The following is a 20514-nucleotide window of genomic DNA, read 5'->3' as shown; positions in this document are numbered from 1 at the left end:
TTTGCTGTGTGTCCTTCCATAAGGCAATTCGCACACTTAGGAGGAGTGGTTTTATCGTTTTTTGCATTTGAAAGATTCATGCTCCTCACCGCAGCGAAGGGCGTGATGACAATTTCTTTGAGAGTGGTGAAACTCTTGACAGCGAAAACACTGCAAGAACCCAGCTCTTCCTTTATAGCCTTCGACGGTGATTTTCATTCCAAGCACAAAATGTTCATGGAAGATGGCATTGCTCTTTTCCTCTCTTTTTCAAGTCACAAGGAACAGTGGTAAATTTATTATTTCTCCGTCACAGCGACGCTTCATTTGGTTGACTTTGATAACATTACATCCTTTTTCTCTGAGTTCTTCCTCTATATCTTCCGATTTCATATAAGATAGGAGGCTTCTGATGACTGCTTTTACATATCTGGTCTCTGGCAGCTCATAACAATTATAAAACACACCTTTATCTTTGAGCACTTTAATGATTTGGCGGTAGATGGTAGGATTGTTACTACTTCGTGCTTACGCAAAAAGATATAAAGGCTGGATCTGCTTTGACAGCGGTTCGACAGCTATTTCGTGCATGCGCAAAAAAGTATTAAGGCTGGATAGATTGCGCTTGGATAAAGTAAAGTTGGAGTATATTTTCCCCTCTGTGGTCTGACGGGCCACTCCTGCTTTGGCGAAGCTTTTATTCTTAACCTATACATTCTTTGATAAAATATAGCTATTATCCTCTACGTAGTATTGGTAAAGCATCATGAGATTGGCGACTTACAAACATGTTGTACATTCAAATTTTCTCTTGCGTCTATCGCACGTTGACGTAGGAAATTATGTTAGTTTAATTATTTATTGTACTTCACGTGTTTCCCGTACATGCTTAAGGCTCATCTCATTTACAATAAATACATTTCCACATATACTTAAGGCTTATCCAGGACGGCGCTAAGTATTTTTCGGCCCGATGTAGTCTATACGTGTCTTAAGTTCTAAAAACCTTGCTGCCGCTAAATTTTACATCCTAGTGCCTTCCCTAAATTGTAAAGATTTTGCCATCTCGTAATTTGGTTGCTCGCTGCTTCTAAAAGTTCTGCCGCCCGGTGCGGCCTCACTAGCTCTGATGCCAGTCCTAGGATTATCTGAATAACAAATCAGTTATTCCTAATTCAAACAGCAACTAAATGTAATCTTTTAGCTTATGAGTATCATTTACTATATCTATTTTTTGCACACGTAAATAAATTTCTACTAAATTTCTCCTCGTCAACCCGCTCAAAACTTTGCAGTGCATTTAGTCGAAATCTGTAATCATCGCCAAGTGTAATGTCAACATAAATGGTTACCAAGCCCTTTGGTATTCAGTTGTTCATATTAAAAAAAAAAAAAAAAAAAAAAGTACACATTGCTGTTTGAGATATATTTCTCAAGCTGCTGTGTATTGATAGTCATCCTTGCTGTGATGAAAACAAAATATAATAAATAAAGCTTCGCCAGGTAGGCATGAGGGATGTAAATTATTCAGTAGCGGTAAAAACAACAATTTTTCGATGTAGAATAATTCGGTCTGAGATGCATGCCAAGCAGAAACGCGGCTGTGGACCCAAATTATTGCTGATACAGATTTAAGTTAATAAATGATAGTTTGTTCAGTATTTAGGTATTTTATTTAATGCATGCCGAGATGGGATTAAGAACGGGACGTACATGTTTTATTCTGAGAAAATTTCAAATGCGCATGCGTAAAGCATACAACAAAAATTTCATTTAAAAAAAGTTTCTGTTGGTCGGGAGGTCCTGATTTAAAAATCATTCTGAATATTGGACACCCGGATTTCGGACTTTGTACTGTATTTAATAACTTTTAAGAATGAACTGATAAAAATATCCTAAAGAAATACATTCTTATTGAGTGTACCTTTAAGCAGTTATTAAATTTAGTTTATCAGTTCCATATTTATTATTATTCACTTTTCTTAGACAACTTAATGTTACTTGATGTACTAAGAGTCATCCTAATGCTGCATAATGATACTAATAGTCAGCTAATGATTCTTACTTATACTGTAGAAGGGAAATTTTTTAAATAATGTATATGTGAAATAATTCTATTTTTTAATTGACAGTATTTACCTATAACTACTTATTTCCCAGTTTTACTTAAATGTAGCCCACCAGTAGCAAAGTAATTTAAATTTCATTTATCGTTCAGCCTAGATTTAGAACCTAGCAGGCATGTTGCCTGCATAAATGCTTTCCTAGTTTTCCTCTTGTGTAACGTAAATACAAAACAGTTTCTATTAAAAAGTCATCCACAAACGCATCTCATCCCTTCAAGGCAGATACCAACATGTGTTGCCATCGTCAAATAAGCAAATTTATCAAAGCATTAAATTGCTTAGTTTCTGATAGAAACAAAGAAGTAAAGTTACTTTAAGGAAAAATTAATCATTTTAAAATCTAATTACTTTTATTTTTCTGATTATAAATGTGCAAGGTTATTATATTTTCTTTGTTTTTTTAAGATTTTATTTATTATTTTTTCTAATTAAATAAAAGAAGAAAGACAACTGTATGTTTCAGAAACTGCATTATGTTACTACGTTATTGTGTGCATTCATTAAAAATGTTAATTTTTTAAGTATACTGAATAGATTTCTCATTACTGTAAGTTAATGACTACATATTTTCATTATATCTTCAGATGGAGTTAGCCTTTAGAACAGGTGATGTCATCAGTGTTTATGGAGAAGCTGATGAAGATGGATTCTACATGGGTGAACTGAATGGTGAGAGGGGTCTTGTTCCTTCCAATTTCTTAACTGAGGCTCCTCCTGATTTCAGAGATCCACGATTAGCACAGCCCAACAGAGGCAGTTCAGGTTATCCAAAAGGTAGTACATATTTTTGTGTTTGTCAGTCTTCTATCTACATTCGCTGCTTTGGAAGAAAAGCAGACCAACTCAAAAACCACTAGTTTAAAGAAAAATCCTAAAGAAGATTTAAATGAAGTTTAACTGAATATGGAAGGTGTAACTAATAAATGTTAGTGATATCCTTCAAAGTAAAAATGTACGACATTTTCGTTTTGGTTATGATATTAGCAAACAGTTGCATTTTCTGAGTTATGCCAGTTTTCTTCCAAAGTAGCAGTATGATCTAGTCAGATACAATTAAATACTATTTCTGCTTGCTTTAATCTATAATTTGATAAAATTTGTCCTCTCTCTGTTAATATTTTTAATAGGTGATAAATAAATAGCATATATGATTATTATGCTTTCTTTTGACTTATGCATTTCATTTAAATTTTTAAAGCAATCTGGTAGTCAATGTATAATTTGCTCTTCAGTGAATTCTGAGGTGGAAACAATAGTGTTTCTAAATGAAAAAAATCTGGAACAAAATGTTTGTTCCTAAATATTATACTTTTGAGATTATTCTTAATTCTGTTTTATTATCTTATGCTTTAATTATCAGAGACTTTTTCAGTAATAAAATTACAAAACATTTGTTTGAATGTCATATCTGGAGTTTCTTAATGTGTTCTCCCATCCATCACATATTTGAATTATGGCATTGCCTTGTAGATGAGAACAATCATTTTTGAAGTTTCTCATAAAAAGGAGCATAAAGCAACTGAATGTAAAACATTTTAAGACAGAAGCAAAATTTTACTTTAAAATAAAATTTTGAAGAGTTTAGAAATAAAAATAGAAATGAAGAGAAAAAATAGTGCCTACAAAATTTATATACAGTATCCACCCCCTCATTAAGCCCACTGGTTAATAAACTCAGCCACTTATTGCATTTAAATTTCCAGAAACCAAAACAAATATTACTAATCAAGAGAAAAATCACTATTTATTGAACTCATCTCTGCCAGTTATAAAATTCAAACTGGCAAAAGATTGTTTCTTCATATCTAGAATAAACTGTTGGTTACCGATAAAAGTTGTTTGTAGTTCATTCATTTATCTTTCAGTTATATAGGGCTTCAGTAAAACATATTTAGCAGAAATTTTGCCCAGTGAAGTGAGAACCAAGACCCTCTTGGGGGTGTTGAATACCCTTCCCTACTTTCTATCAGACACTGGTTGTAAATCTCATTGTCGGAACTAGAGCTGAAAGTGAACAGAATACCTTTGTCATATTATTAACTAAAGCAGCCCTGTAGAGGCACTGGAAACAAGTTCTTTGGTTATAAATGAGGAAGTGTTTCCCGGGATTAACCCCTTCGGGCCGGGTAGCGAAAACGCGCTTATCGCGGAGGCCGGCAGTGTCTTTCCACGAGCGTCTCTCCAGGGTCGGGGAGCTTTTTTGCTACTAAGCCTAAATCCATGAAATTTCCGAAGTATCAACACATTGTTTAATAATGCTCTATAGAGTATTTAAACGGCTTATGCTTTATAGATATATTTATATATATATTTTAATTACCTTATTTCTTGTTTAAATGCATATTTTACACATTTTATTTTAATTACTCACCATTTTATGACTTTTAACATTATACATCTGAAAACTAAATATATTACTTAAAATTCTCTTTTCGTATGAAAAATTTGAAAACAGGGATCTACACACAGTCCTACGTTGCATTCCTTGAACTCATAATAACTCATTTGCCGTTTTGGAGGATTTTTCCGGGAATGTGAACAAATGAAGCATCGTCATCTCATTTTCTTATCAGTCTCTTCTGAACAAAGTTTTGGAAAATGTCTTTCAGTTAATCTTTCCAAATCAATACAGAATTTCAGAATCAATATCTGAAATATTTTGCATCATTTCTGCTATTTCATGCTCTGTTAAACATTTTCGACACTTCGAAAAACAGAAAGAATTCACGTCTAACAAGATATAATTATTTTCTAAAAACTCAACTGTAAACTGAAATACTCAACGCTTTAGCACATATAAAACTTCTACTTATAATAAACAACTACCACGTGCGAATAAAGTGCGTTTAAAGAGACGTCATAAATCACGCCATTCGGAAACATTTAGTTCCCCGTTTGTTTATATAATCAAAAACACATGTATGTGAGTCATGCTTCTCTCATTTTGAGTAGAAGGTCTAATGTACATGTATCTGAAACCATATAGACATACAGTGCCATCTTGTAGCAGAAATTATAGTTTGAAAAACGTTCCAGGACGCTGGCACAAATACATGACATTAGGTAGTAAACGGGAAAGTGCTCTGTCACGCCCGCGTGTCGGCCGGTAGGTGAGTGTGTTCGTTGCTGGCACGTAGACGTGACAGTCGGCGCGAAGGGGTTAAAGAAGAGATTATATTAACTAAGACTGGTTCCCTCTCTGAAACATGAGCAGATAGGGGATAGATGTGCATATACACATAAAGTTGCAAACTGTTCTCAGTGTCGTAAAACATTTTATAGCCTCGAAATTTCACAACAAATTAATAAAAATAGAGAGCAAAATGATTCTTCTTACCTTGTATCCAGCACAGCATCAAGCGAGATCATACCTAATTAACTTGTAATTCAAAATAGGTGTAGACGGAAATTGTAAGATCACAAAACATATTCGTTATTAATACATGAAAAATAGATAAAAATTCGTTAGTATTCCAAATACTTATTGAAAAAGGGAGTTATATAATAGAGAGTGTCATATCACTGTCCTTTCCTAAAGAAGTGAGAAACAGTAAGTGTAAAGAATAAGAGAGTTACACAATTAACTCTTTTGCAGGGTTTCCAGTTCATACAGTTTATCGTGCTATTGGCGACAGTCTATCACTATATGCATACCAACACCCCTACTTGATGGGCAGGATTGCCATTTGCAGCGATTCTCGAAGTTTCTCGAACACAGGCTTGCCTAGTGGTTTGGTGAGTAGATCCGCAATCATGGCGGAGCTTCTGCAGTAGTCTAGGGGCACAGGATCCCGTTTTGTTGAAGTTCACGCAGGTAGTGGTATTTCACATCTATATGCTTTGTTCTGGAACTATTTTTCTCCGTTTGTGATAGTTTGATGCATGATTGGTTATCTTCATAGAGAGTAATCGGCAGATTTTGTTTTAGCCCTAGATCTTTAAGCAAATTTAACAGCCACTGTGCTTCTTGTGCTGTATTAGCTGCCGCAATATATTCTGCTTCAGTTGAAGATAGTGCAATGCAGTTTTGTCGTTTGCTGCTCCATGAAATGCAGTTATTTCTTAGTTTGAATATGTATCCGCTAATGGATTTTCTTGTTGTTCTGTCATTTGCCCAATCTGCATCCGAATATGCAGTTAGTATAGGTTCTTGAATTCTGTTAAAGACCAACTTAAAGTCTTTAGTTATGCGCAAGTATCGAATGACTTTCTTGACAGCATTCCAATCTATGTTCCGAGGTTTTTCGTTTCTTCTACTCAGTAGATTGACTGCACATGCTATATCTGGTCTGCTGATTGTTGCAATATATAATAATGCCCCTACTGCTTGTCTATATTCTGTATTATCCACTAGAAGATCATCTTCAGCTTCTAGTTTGCAGTAGTTTGTTTCCATTGGCGTATATGTTGGTTTTTCGTTCTGAAGTCCAAACTTTTGAACTATTTCTTCGATTTTATTCTTTTGGTTTATGGCAAACGTTCCATCTTTAAATCTTTCAATGTTTATGCCGAGGTAGTAGGTGACTTCTCCTAGGTTTTTAATTTTGAATTTAGCGTTCAATTGTTGGATTGTTTCCATTACATCTTCTTCTCTTTCACTTCCTACAAGCATATCATCTACACATAATATTATATACGTGAATTTTCCATTGATGGTTTTGTAAAACAAGCATGGGTCTGCTTTTCTTTGTTTAAATGACATGTTTAGAAGTATTTTTCCAATTTTCAGATTCCAAGCTCTAGCGGCTTGTTTTAAACCATATATAGATTTCTTCAGCTTGCAAACTTTATTTCATTTCCAACCTTTGAGTATCCTTTGGGTTGAGTCATGTAAATTTCTTCTTCTAGTTCTCCATGAAGGAAAGCTGTTTTGACATCGATATGTCTGACAGACATGTTCTTATACGAAGCTGCACATAGGAAGGCTCGTAGCGTTGTGTATTTTACTACAGGAGCAAAGGTTTCATCATAGTCAGATCCAAACTTCTGGCTAAATCCTTTTGCGACTAATCTGGCTTTATATCTTTCAATTTTTCTTTCTTTGTCTTGAAAGACCATTTGCATCCTATTGGTAAATCAACTAATTCCCAAGTGTTGTTTTCTTCTAGTGAATTAATTTCTTCTCGAACAGCTGTTAGCCATTTTCTTTTTTCATTTTCTTCCAAACTTTGAATTTCCTTCCAAGTTTTGGGTTCGGAGGAGAATGGATATTTGGCTTGGAATCCGTAGCGATCAGGAGGTTTACCTTTTGTGAGTCTGTTCGATCTTCTGACTTCCAAAGGTTCTTCTTTGTGTTCTGATATTTTTTCACCTTCGGGTTCTTCTATTTTTATTTCTTCCCGTTCTGAGCTTTCTTCCTTAGAATTTTCTTCATCCTGGTTTAAAGAGATGCTTACAGGCTCCTCAGTTCCAGTGTTTTCAATAAATCGTACAGATCGACTTATTATAATTTTGTCTCCAGGAATTAAAATTCTGTAGCCTTTACTTCTGCTGTCATCGCCGATGAGTATTCCTTCTATAGCAGTATCATTCAATTTACCTCTTTTAGATTTATGGATGTAAGCAAAAGCCTTGCACCTGAAAGTCCTCAAATGAGAGAGGTTGGGTTTCTTGTTATTCCATAATTCATATGGAGTTTTTGCATTTGGTTTTGTAGGAATATGATTCTGTAAATAATTTGCAGTCAGCATTGCTTCAGCCCAGTATCTGTGAGGTTGACCTGAGTCAGCTAAAAGACATCTTGTCATCTCCGTCAAAGACCTATTTTTGCGTTCACTGACCCCATTTTGTGCTGGACAATATGGTACAGTAAGCTGGTGATTTATACCATGTTTTATAAGATATTCTTCAAGTTCCTTGCTTGTGTACTCACCACCGTTATCACACTTAGTGTTTTTACCTTTCTCCCGAATTTATTGTTTGTAAGAGCAATGAATTGTTTTAGTTTAGAAATTACTTCATTTTTCTTTTTCATTAGGTAAATCATTGTGAACCTGCTGTAATCATCAATAAAAGTTACGAAGTATAGGTATCCACTAACAGACGGTGTTCATACTGGTCCTAAGAAACATCAGTGTGAACGAGTTCTAGCGGTTTAGATGCTCTGAATTTCGATTCTTTGGGATACGGAAAATCAGTTAGTTTACATTTTAATCACTGAATGCATTTTGTATCATGTTTACAATTATCTAGTTTAATTCCTTCAGCGAATTCTTTGTTTACAAGTTGCTTGATTGCGTCATCGTTTCTGTGACCAAGGCGTCTATGCCAAAGTTGAACACAGTTCTCATTTTTGCACTGAAATGCTACATGAACTGATGGTTCATTATTCCTGTATATTGGTTTAATTTGATAAAGATTATTAGTTGCATGACATTCTAGAATAATCTGATCTCCGCGATCATACATTTATTTCTTTCAAACAGAACCGAAAGTCCTTTTTCCGAATTGAGATTAAATTTGTTTTTAATTCAGGAGCGTATAAAACTTCCGATAAGAGAACTTCGGTAATTTTTTGTTTAGCATTTAATGTTTTAAAACGGACAGTTCCTATCGCCGTTGATTTAATACATTGCCCATTCGCAGTTATAATATCTGACGGATTTATGGGTTTACATTCCGTGAAATATTTCTTATTATTTACCACGTGGCTACTTGCTCCGCTGTCGAAAATAAAACTCTCGGATGATTGATGTACGGTGTAGTGGATAGACAGAGCGACGCTGTCACATTTGGATTCGATTTCCGGTGTTTTAATTTTTGTTTGTTGTTGATTCATCGCGAGGTTACCGACATTCTTTGCTTGGCGTGTTTTAGAATCCGCGTATGTTTTCTTTGAGTTATGACGCGGTTCATTTCTTTGTTTCGATTTTAGATGATAACACTCATCTAAAATGGTTATTTTTATGACAATATGAGCAAAACTTTTCTCTCTTTTTCTTGTTTTGAAATGAGGCTTTAAATGCCTTTGAATCTGATGAATTATTTTCAACTCTTCTTAAATTTGTCAATTAATTTCCCTTTTAAGAATTCTGGATTCTGTTCCGATTCTGCTCTGGCTTCAAGGGCCGTAATGAGCGTATCTTAAGAACTAGGCATTGAACAAAGCAAAAGTGCCGAAACGTGTTCGTCTTTTATGTTCTCACCTATTGATTTGAGTTTATCGACTAACTCCAGTAATGTATTTATATGCGTTTGCATATTTCCGTCTTCTTCAAGCTTCAAACTGTAAAGCTTTCGCAAAAGAAATAGTTTACTTGAAAGATTAGACCTTTCATGTACCTGCCTGAGTTTTTCCCAGGTGGCTTTAGCAGTAGTTTCATGTTTAATGTGAATTATTTCGCTGTCTTCGATAAATAAATTTATCATCGCACGACATTGCCGATCCCGTTTACTCCATTGTTCTGTAATGGGGCTTGGAGGTACATCTTCGATTACATCGTAAAGATCCTCCTTTATTAGTAGCATTTACATTTTGAATTTCCATGTTGAGTAATTGCTGGAATTCAGTTTTGCAATTTGCATTTGACTTGAATTCAACATTTTTGTATCGTCGAAAAATTTATTTTCGGTTTTAATATGAAACTACAGTTTAGCTTTTATAGTTTTTTTTTTCTTTATTATTATTTAATTAGCTATGATCTTTTCATCAGGACTCATAATCTTTTGTTGTAAAACATTTTATAGCCTCGAAATTTCACAACAAATTAATAAAAATAGAGAGCAAAATGATCTTCTTACCTTGTATCCAGCGCAGCATCAAGCGAGATCATACCTAATTAACTTGTAATTCAAAATAGGTGTTGACGGAAATTGTAAGATCACAAAACACATTCTTTATTAATAGATGAAAAAAAGATAAAAATTCATTATAATTCCAAATACATATTGAAAAAGAGAGTTATATATAGAGAGTGTCATATCACTGTCCTTTCCTAAAGAAGTGAGAAATAGTAAGTGTAAAGAATAAGAGAGTTACACAATTAACTCTTTTGCAGGGTTTCCAGTTCATACAGTTTATCCTGCTATTGGGAACAGTCTATCACTATATGCATACCAACACTCAGAAACAGAGCCAGATGTAGACTTCGTAAGGCCCTAATCTATTTGAGATATGGGGTCCTTTATAAGTCTGCTATAGTATATTTTAATACTATTTATACTCTATTTTAATTTTTGGGGAGTCCCAAGAAAGTGGGAACCCTAAGCTATAGCTTGTGTAGTTTATACGTAAATCTAGCCCTGCTCAGAAAACATCACGAAATGCTTCTGTACACTATCATACATTAAGTCTTTGATAGGAAAATGGGTGATTTTTGAGCCTGAAAGAAAAGGATAAATTGCTGAATGATTATGATACATTTGGTAAATGCAACCAAAGAAAAACAACATTTTATAATGAGAATTTTCCAAACTGTGATGTACAGTTTACTTAAACAAAGAAACAAAATTGATAAAGAACTAGTAAAAAATACAAATGTCATTGTAGGTTGAAGAAAAAGAAAAGAAAGCCCTGATTCTGCCTGTAATAACCATAAAGTGACAAATGGACTTGGCAAGCAAAGGTGCAATCTTCCTGCTCGCTAGAAGTGAGAAATTTGGATTTAAAAAAAAATCACTTTAAGAAATATTTTTTATTTGCTGTGTGTGTGACTTTTAACATGTTGAAAATGCCTAAACGAAATGATTTAAGCCTGGAAAGAAAAGGATAAATTGCTAAAAGATACATTTGGCAAATGCAACTAAAGAGAAGCCGCATTTAAAATGGGAATTTCCCAAGCAGCATTATGCAATTTATTTAAACAAAGGAATAAAATTGATAAAGAACTAGTAAAAAATGCAAATGTCTCAAAGAAGCACAAAAAAAGGTAGGGAAAATAAAAAGACTTTGAAACCACTCTTCTACAATGTTTTCAAGCTATGAGACTAATAAATGTTCCAATTTCTAGAGCTGTTTTGACCACAGAAGCTGTAGAATTTACTAAAATGCTAGGAGAAAATTTTGTGCTAACTAATAGATGGCTTACAAGATGGAAAGAGAGAACACCATTAATTGAAACTACATGGTGAGTAGTAAGGGACAGATCATCATTTGGCTGAGAACTGGATAAAAGACATTTTACCTGGGCTTCTAAAAGAATACAAGCCACATGAAATTTATAACACAGATAAAACTGGTCTGTTTTACAAAGCATTACCAAAGCACACATTGTTGTTTAAAAGTAAAACAGCAGCTGGTTTGCAGAAATTCAAAGAAGGAGTTACTGTGTTATTAATGTAAAATATAGATGCAACAATTAAGAAGATGCCATTGGTTATTGGAAAAGAAAACTTGATGTTTAAAAAGAGTCAAGGCTTTTTAACTTACCATAATAACAAGAACTCATGGATTACAAACAGTATTTTTATTGATTTCATTTTGAAAAGAAACAAAGAAATGAAAAATGAAAAAAATAGCTTTAATGTTAAATAAGTGCACTGCACACCCCTCTGATATCATTCTGAAAAACATTAAATTTGTATTTCTTCCTGCAAATATGATAAAGCAGGTTACCATTAAAAGGTGGATCACATTAAAAGTGATATTGGTTTATCTGACACCTGGATATGAATGAAACAGCATGGAACAGCATATGATATAAAAATATTTTTTATTATACACAGAGGAATGATACTAATGCCGGGAGCATTGCATAACGGTCTTTCTACTCCGCTGTCACCCGCCAAAATAGGCTGTGAGGCCAGGGAGAAGATATGACTTAAAAAGAACAGGCGATGACCGTCTCTTTCTGATTAGCTGATGCGGCACCTCTCACACGCTTGATGAAATGCTACAATGACTTCTGCCATTCATCGTTTAGAGAAAGGTATTATAAAAGCTTTCAAATGTGATTACAGAAACGTTATCATTCAAAAAAAGATAAACAAAAGTGAATCTCTAAACAAAAGTGAATCTCATAAAAATGAGAACTTCGAAGGAGATTGTGGAACCAGCAGTTGATTAAAGTTCCACATATTTTATATTCAGATCAGTTGTATGAGGTTCTTGTGTACAGAAGAACATGCTAACATCATAAAGAATCATTCATGAACTACATAATTTTAAGTATTAATTACTGCTATTGTCATTACAGTACTAGATTACATACTGAACTGCATAGTATTGTCCTAGACAGAAATTTATCTAATCCTAGAATGCAGTTTGTGATTGCAAAAGAAATCAAGTTCCAGCAAGTGATTGCAAAAGAAATCAAGTTCCAGCAAGTGCTGTCATCTGGTCGGGATAAAGGGAATGATTCCCTACAGTACCCCTCCCTCAAGTACCAAAGGTACAAAGAATTGCAGATCCAAGAGTTGAATCAAACCTTCCATCCGGAGCAGGTGATTGTTCGTGCTGTAGTGTTACTCTGGCTGTTAGTAGGCTTAGAGGTGGAAGATTAGGTGATGCATTTGGAGCTGGTGGACCAGTGGCTGACGGAGCAGTTCCAGGTGGACACAAACAGTCATTAAGCAGGAAGGATGTAGGCTAAAGGTGCTCAACACTAATTGTATATGTCTTATTTTAGGTGGAGATGTTGAAATGCTTTGCCGTTCAAGAAATCATTTGGTAGAGGTTGTTGTAAGATGGAGTAGCTTTCGGACACGATCTCGATGGAAGAAGACATGGGTGCAGGTTTGAAAGTTTAGATGTATGAATGGTGTTATGCCTCATGTGATGTTGCTGATTTAGGTGAGGAACTTTTCATCATTTCACATAATTGGCTTAATGGGTCTATTTCCTTGGTCACCTCAGGACCTAAAATATCAGCGGGAAGTGTAAGAGGGGAGGCATACGCCAGTTCTGCCACTGTACATTGAAGATTGGACTTGAAGGCAGACCTAAGTCTAAGAAGAACTAGAGGCAAGTATTCATCCAGTGAAAGAGTTGCTGTGGCATTTGAGGGAGTGCTTAATGCAGCAACTGAAGTGCTCGATAAATCCATTATTGGTAGGATGGTATGGAGACGAGTGAGTTCACTTTGTTCCAAGTAGAGATGTTAGTGAAAGATGAAGCGTTGATTCGAACTGCCATCCTTGGTTCGTGGTGATGATGGAGGTACGCCAAAATCGGAAAGCCAGGATTCGATAAATGTCTGGCAAGAAATGCCAGCCAAAGGAATGGCTTCTGACCAACGTATAAACCGGTCAATGCAAGAAAGTTGTCCATTGGAAGGTGGGAGAAGGCCAACCAAGTTGACATGTACACTGCACAGAAAAAAAAGGGGAAAAAAAAGTTCCATATCTCCTGTTCCTACTGGGCTGATTGACAAAATTCAACTTGCGTTTTTCATGTCTCGAAAGCGCGACTTAGGATATGTATTAGATTAATGTATAGCTTTATTCTAATATAGGTATTTTGACACAAAATCGGCCGTTTTCAGAAATGACATGCCAATGTTTTCCCATATTTCGATTCTACGACTCAAATTATGCCAAATTGCCATGTTTTCTAAAAATCGCACGAGTAATTTTTAGAAAATTAGCTCTCAAAATTTTAGCTCCTCAGTGTTAATTGAATATGATATACTATATTTATTAATATATCTTTTTTTATTAAACATATTTGATTCCTTCTTCCAGAATTCGAAATTTAGGCTTAATCCAAATGTAAGTCGCACATTTTTTATGATTTATTTTTAAAATTTGTATTTTTAAATATTTTTTATAAATTTTTCAAAAAATATTTTGTATTATAACCTATAAAATTTTTAACATCATCTTAAAGTAGATATATTTCTAGGTACACCTGCAAAAAAATTAGAGGTTTTTTATTCAAAATTTTCTATGATATGCATGAATTTACATATTGGAGCATTTTGAAATTTCGCATTTATTTATTTATTTATTATTTTTTGGGGGGGGAAGCGATAATACGCACTTTGTTAAAATTATTTGAAAATATGAACGATGACTTTTTTCCACTCATCTACAATGAAAAAAAGAAAAGGAAAATTGGTTGCTATAAATTAAGAAGTTCGCCAAGTAAATTATTCTTGGCAAAAACTGAAAAAAATATGCCAGGATAAAGTTTTGAATTACTCCGTAAATTTCGCACCAAATTTTATAAAATAAAATATTATAATACGTATGTTAGAATAATGCTATATATAAATCTAATATACATAAATATAATATACATATTATATATATATATATATATATTATAATCTAAGTCTAATATACATATTATAATCTAAGTCGCACTTTCGAGACATGAAAAACGCAATTTGAATTTCGTCAATCGGCCCAGTAGAACGGGAGATACAGAACTGTCTCTTTCTTTTTTTTTCCCCCTCCCCTCAGTGTACATGCTCAAACCATTATGTTATGGACGGAAAAGTCTGAAGTGGACTCTTAACATGTCCAAGATATCTTGGATCGCTGGCACTGGATACAGGCATGAGACCACAAGGTAACATCCTTGGAAATTGATGGCCAAATAAAATGTGCAAGAGCAAGGTTTTTAGTAGCACTCACACCTGCCACAGTTGAAGATATATTTACGAAATTTAATCGTAACGTAAGGCCTGATCCATTTATCACTTGTATCACAGAATGTTTGTAAATCAGGAGTGAGTGTTTGTGGTTAGAACTTCAGTGAACAATTAGGATTACCGAAAAAGGTCTTGAGCTTGTCATCTATTGTTGGGTCAATTGCGATTGCTGCAAAGCCAATGGGGCTACCAACGTTGATTCCTTAGATGTGGGACAAAATATTTGCGACATTATCTGTCCCAGCAACATGTTGTATGTCTGTTGAGACCTGAACTATCTAGTTAAGTTGATATAATTGTCTGGGTTAACTACAATCATATATATGTAAAAGCAAGATTTAATGGATGGTGGTCTGTAAAAATTGTAAATTTTTTACCTTCTAGAATATGCCCAAAATATTTGATGGCAGACTATATGGCAAATAGCTCGCCGTCATAAATGTTGTATCACTGCTCCACCGGGAAAAATTTCTCTGAAAAAAATGTGAGCGGTTGGTCATCTTTGTCACTGACACCATTTAAATTGGCTCGTATGACGATGTCAGATGCATTGACCATCGGGGGCAATTTCTGGCCAGGTGCGTAGAAGCTGAGAGTTGAGGCTTGCGTGAGATCAGCTTTGCATTTTTCAAACAGTGTAGAAGTCTCCTCACTCCAAGGAAATGGGTGCTTGTCATTTTTCTTAGAGTTCTTAAGAAACTCATGTAAGGGAACCTAAGTGTGTGCTGCTTTTTTAAGAAATCTATAAAAGTTTAACAAAAAAGTGTCGGAGTTGGGCTATAGTTTCTGTGTTTGGGAAATTAGCAATAACTTTAGCTTTTTCTGGTGAGCGCTGAATACCAGAAGAGGTTATTAGGCAACCTGAGAATGAGACAGTGATCTGTTCAAGCACACATTTTGAAGAATTTAGCTTTAAGCCATGGTCATGTAAACAAGAGAAAACTTCATGCAAGTGCCTAGTGTATTTGTCCTCTTCCTTGGAGGTAACTATGTTATCATCTAAACAGACTACTTGATAGTACAAACTGAACAAGACTTGGTGAATATAATGCTGGAAGGTTTGTCTAGTGTTGCATAAGCTAAAAGGCATATGGACAAATCCGAATAGGCCAAAAGAAGTAGGTATTTTCGATTTTTCAATGTCATCAGGATTCACTGGAATCTGATGATATGCGCAAGCAATGCTGAGAGTCAAAAAGATGTCTTTTCCTTAAACTGTGTACAATCTTCAGAGGCATAGCTAGTGATTTCAGCTCTCGGGGACAACTGAAGTTTTTGTGCCCCTTTCTGTGTGCCACGAATGGCAAACACTTCATTCTAAAATTTCGTACCATCGATTTGGCGCCCCCTGAATGCTGCGCCTGGGGACAGATGTCCCCCTTTGCCCCACCCTAGCTACACCACTGACAATCTTGGATGTGAGGCAGTAGGCAGCAGTCAGGCACAGTGACTTTATTGAGGTTAACGTAATCGCGATAGGGGCACTACTCACCATTTGCCTTTTGGACCACATATATCCATGGTCCATGGGCTCTCGGATGGTCTGTGACATTTCGTCGAGGACTACCTATTATTGTGACATTTTAAGGAAAGCATGGAAACATAAAGGAACTCTATTGCTGCAGGAAAGAGTTTAGATTCCCAAAGGCTTTGAAGAATTGTATAAAAGGCAATTGAACAATACTAGGAATTTTGATTTGATGTTTTTAACTGCATTTTTTTTTTCATTTGTTGTGGGTGTGATGCTTAAACTATCAGGATGATTATTATCAGCCAGGAGGTCTACAGCACACTTGTATACTACATTACTCTGTAACGAGAGAAATTCGAATTCTTACAGTAACTAGATTACATACTGGTCTGCTAAGTTAGCTTACAGTAATATGATTACGTGTAATCATTCACACTGTTACCTATTTTACTAAACAAATATTTGCATTGAGGTAACGAAAGTGGGATTTGCAGGTCGGTCATGACTAAAATTAATCTAGTTAAAAAAAGTAGTTTAAGAAAAAGATGATATACTTTTAGAACATTTCAAATATAAGTAGAAAATAGACTGCAATTTGTGATGAGAAGAGAAGCTATTTTCTTATAAATGGTAAAACATAGTTTAAAATGTTTACTCAAAACTCAACACCTTTTTACTGATAATTTGGTAAAAAGAATACAGCAATATAATATGTAGTATATATTTTTTCCATACAGACATTTTTAAGTATTTAAAAAATTGTAATTCGATTTGTGGATACAGATAGACAAAAAGTAATCAATGAAATATCATAACATAAACTTTAATCATGAATTAGCCTATTATACATCTGTTAAAAATCACCAGTACATAAATTTAAATGATGCTGATGCACTGAAAGTAAAAGAAAAAATTGAATCTTGGATTTTATTGATTTTATAGATTTTTAAGGGCTAAAAATTATAGAATTCTCATTTAATATAAATTAAAATAGTGTGACTATTCTTTAGAAAATATTGTGAAAGTAAACTACAGGTAAAGTTTCAGTGCCAATAAGAGCAATGAATTGATTAATGCGAATTATCAGCTTCTACATTTTGCAGAGGAAATACAGTTAGCTGTTATAAAAGCTCTTTTCAGCAAGAATTAGGTGAATTTGAATACAAAAATCAGAAATCTATTAAATTACTGAACACAAATAATTCTGAAAACTCTTAATGACAAAAATAGCAACAAAGATTTTTTTAAATAATGATAATTTTTTGCAGTAATAAAAGATATGGTTTTGGATTCTCATTTAATTTTTTAAGACTGTGTAACTAAATTCTTTGATTAAAAAAAGAGAGAGAAAAGATCAGTCGAAATATTCCAAAAATCACAAGTGGCAACTCATATGAGGGGGACCAAACTGGTAGAAAATGTTAATTGGCACTAGACTTCAAAACTCACAGTAAAAGCTGGTACATTGGAATGTTTACAATGATTAAAACGTATACTGAAAATAGCTCATGGATTTAAAATCTAATTTAAATTTTACAGCCAATGACCTTACATTATTATCTAATACAATTTTAGTGTTACAATCAGTATAAATCTTCCTGTTGGATCACTTTACTGTGAAAACGTTCATTAATTTGCCATAAGGTTCACAATTGATGAACTAACAACATTAAACATGATTTTTAATTAATCTAAAAATAAAAATTTTGTATCTATAAAAGAAAGGCAAAATATTTATTCTGAGCTTAACAATATTTTTTAACCTTCATCTTCACTCGAAAAGATGAAGATTATAGAATTTTTAATAAAAACATTGAAATCGTGATAAAAAAATAATAACTGAGTGCATGCCTAAAAAATGGATTCTACTGAATTACCAGAAATACCATGATGTTCATTTTGGGAATCTTTATATGTGCAATTCCTTCAACATCAAATATTATATTATCAATGAAGAAAGAACTTCACAAGACTGAAACCTAAATATGATGAATCAGTTTTGATAAAAAAATAAAGACAGAAGTTTAAACCGAGTTGTAAAGAGAGTAAAAAAGCAACAAAGATTTTTTTAAATAATGATAATTTTCTGCAGTAATAAAAGATATAGTTTTGGATTCTCACTTAATTTTTTAAGACTGTGTAACTAAATTCTTTGATTAAAAAAAGATTGTCTTGATTCTTTGTTGTAAAGAATTTCAGCAGTGAGAAAAAAGGGAAGGAATATATTCAGATGGATATGATTTCCTAATGACTACCAAATCAAAAAGTATAGAATCTCAAAAAAACTTTCCAATTGGTTTGCTTATATATAAAAACAAAAAGAATCCAGAATTTAGATGAAATCAGTTATTTGCATGTTTAGGAGAAAAATATTTTTTATTTGTGCATCTAAATGAAGATTTGTGTGAAGACCCATATATGTGTATTAACTTTTAAGATTTCACATAATGTTTTGAATTGTTTTCACATTTTTGCTACAATTGGGATTATGGCCATGCATTTAGTAAAGTCTGTCTAAGGGGGATATTCTTTATAGAAGTTGTTTGAAAGGAAACTGGTTTGTATTCATATTACAAAAGGGCAAAACTACGAAAACTGCCATGTAGGTAGCATTTCAATAATGAGGTTTGTTTAAAATATTATATTCAGAACATTAAACAAAGATAACTGTTTAAATTATATTTATCATGAACTGAGTAATTCATTTCTACATGACAACTTATCAAATATACAGGATGGTTATAATTAAAGTGACCCTATTCAGACCCCTGTAGAACCCATTCTGCCTATTGGATTTCGATTAAACTTGGTATATATGCTATATGGGCTATGGGGGAAAAATTTCTGCAATAGAAAAATAGTTCACATTTTGACGACCAGATGACAGTTTTAAAAAATTCCTTATGCAAATTATTCAAACCTATAAAGAGACTTGGAGTCAGAGCCAGAAAAGTATTCTGTGTGCCCTTTGCCGTCGTTAATCATGCCTTTAGAAAGATCGAGTTTTACTGGTAAGACTGCAATAGCTTAGCTGCATTGCGTGAACATCATCATTTAAAGGGATTGCGAAAAGAGGCCCATTTTGAAGAAGATGATTATGAAATTTGAGGAGACTGGATACTTGTGTGTGCTGCTGTGAAGAGGGCGGAAACCATTTGCGAATGAAATTGTCGAAGAAGTCGCAACTGCTGTGGTTGAAAAGAACCTCCATTTCCCACTATCTTCAGTGAGTGCTCGATCGGTGTCGTGTGAGTTAGCGATTCCTTTGTCAACAGTACAAAAAATTCTGCGATCCATATTGATATGGTATCCGTATAAGATCCACTTGGTGCAAGTGCTTCAACCTCAAGACAACCAAACACGCTCTGAATTTGCTTGCCCAATTTTTGGCGAGAATGGATTTTGATGACGCGTGGCCTTGGAAAATTCTATGGTCAGATACAGTGCACTTTTCTTTCGATGGAGCTGTGAATAATCAAAATTGTCGCATATGGGATGCTTCACTTTTTTGCTACAATCACTTTTTTGCTACTATGTCCTGCATCAACAACCACTGCATCCTGATTATGTGACAGCATGGTGTGGATTTACTGCTGATTTTATCCTCGGACCTTTTTTCTTTGAAACTCTCACTCCTCAAGGTCCTAAAACGTGCTGTGTCACAAGGGCATGGTACAGTAAACTTCTTCGACAGCAAATCATTCCTGCTTTACAGGAATGGCAATGTTTGCAGACCACTGTCTTCAAGCAAGATGGCGCGACTCCCCACATTGGCTGACAATTCAAAACTTTTAGCCAAAGTTAGGCCTGGCCTACTCGTTCCTCTGACTTAAGTCCCTGTGATTTCTGGTTGTGGGACTTCCTAAAAGACCATGTTTGTGGAGGAGGAATTAGGACTTTACCCAACTTGAAAGCAACATTACACGTCATCTTGCTGAAATCCCTCAAGAGTTACTTCGCATTACCATTGGACACTGTCTAATGAGTTTTCAACACATAATTGATGCCAATTGAGCACGCATTGAGCACATTCTGTAACTGAATAAATTTTAAAGATTCTAATAGATTTTCCCCCTTCTTTAGGTGCCACAATTCTCCCTGGTGACCAAAATTTGAACTATTGTGTTTTATTTCAGAAATCGTTTCCCTGTGGTCCATATAACATATACAGTACAAAGTCCGTAATCCGGACTCATTGGGACTTCGGCGATTCCGGATTAGGGATTTTTCCGGATTATAGATCATCAATTTAAATATGGTAAGATGGCATTTAGAAATAATACAATTAAAAATATGAAACCGTAATTTATGAAATAAAGAAAAATTATGATCTAAAGGGTATCAAAATTTACAAAAAAAAAAGCTTAATATTTATTTGTTTACTTTATTAAACATTTCTTTCAAT

At 34.2% G+C, this 20514-nt stretch overlaps 1 protein-coding gene and 1 long non-coding RNA gene across 7 annotated transcripts in view; one reads left to right on the top strand and one right to left on the bottom strand.

The window, feature by feature from the left end:
- Positions 1-20514, bottom strand: part of LOC146997140 (uncharacterized) — a 269052-nt gene that overhangs the window by 213202 nt on the left and 35336 nt on the right. The gene's annotated exons all lie outside the window — the stretch shown is intronic.
- LOC118188568 (RIMS-binding protein 2-like) overlaps positions 1-20514 on the top strand; it is a 481985-nt gene that overhangs the window by 449482 nt on the left and 11989 nt on the right. For all 6 annotated transcript variants that reach the window (XM_085816767.1, XM_085816768.1, XM_085816770.1 and 3 more), the window contains one exon: positions 2690-2879. In XM_085816767.1, coding sequence (XP_085672893.1) covers positions 2690-2879 — 190 coding nt within the window. The remainder of the gene's footprint in view (positions 1-2689; positions 2880-20514) is intronic.

The sequence above is a fragment of the Stegodyphus dumicola genome, chromosome 5, assembly GCF_044657685.1.
Source record: "Stegodyphus dumicola isolate Sdum_Otavi_A_Nest chromosome 5, ASM4465768v1".
Taxonomy (NCBI): Eukaryota; Metazoa; Arthropoda; class Arachnida; order Araneae; family Eresidae; genus Stegodyphus; species Stegodyphus dumicola.
This window is presented reverse-complemented; position numbering and strand designations above follow the sequence as displayed.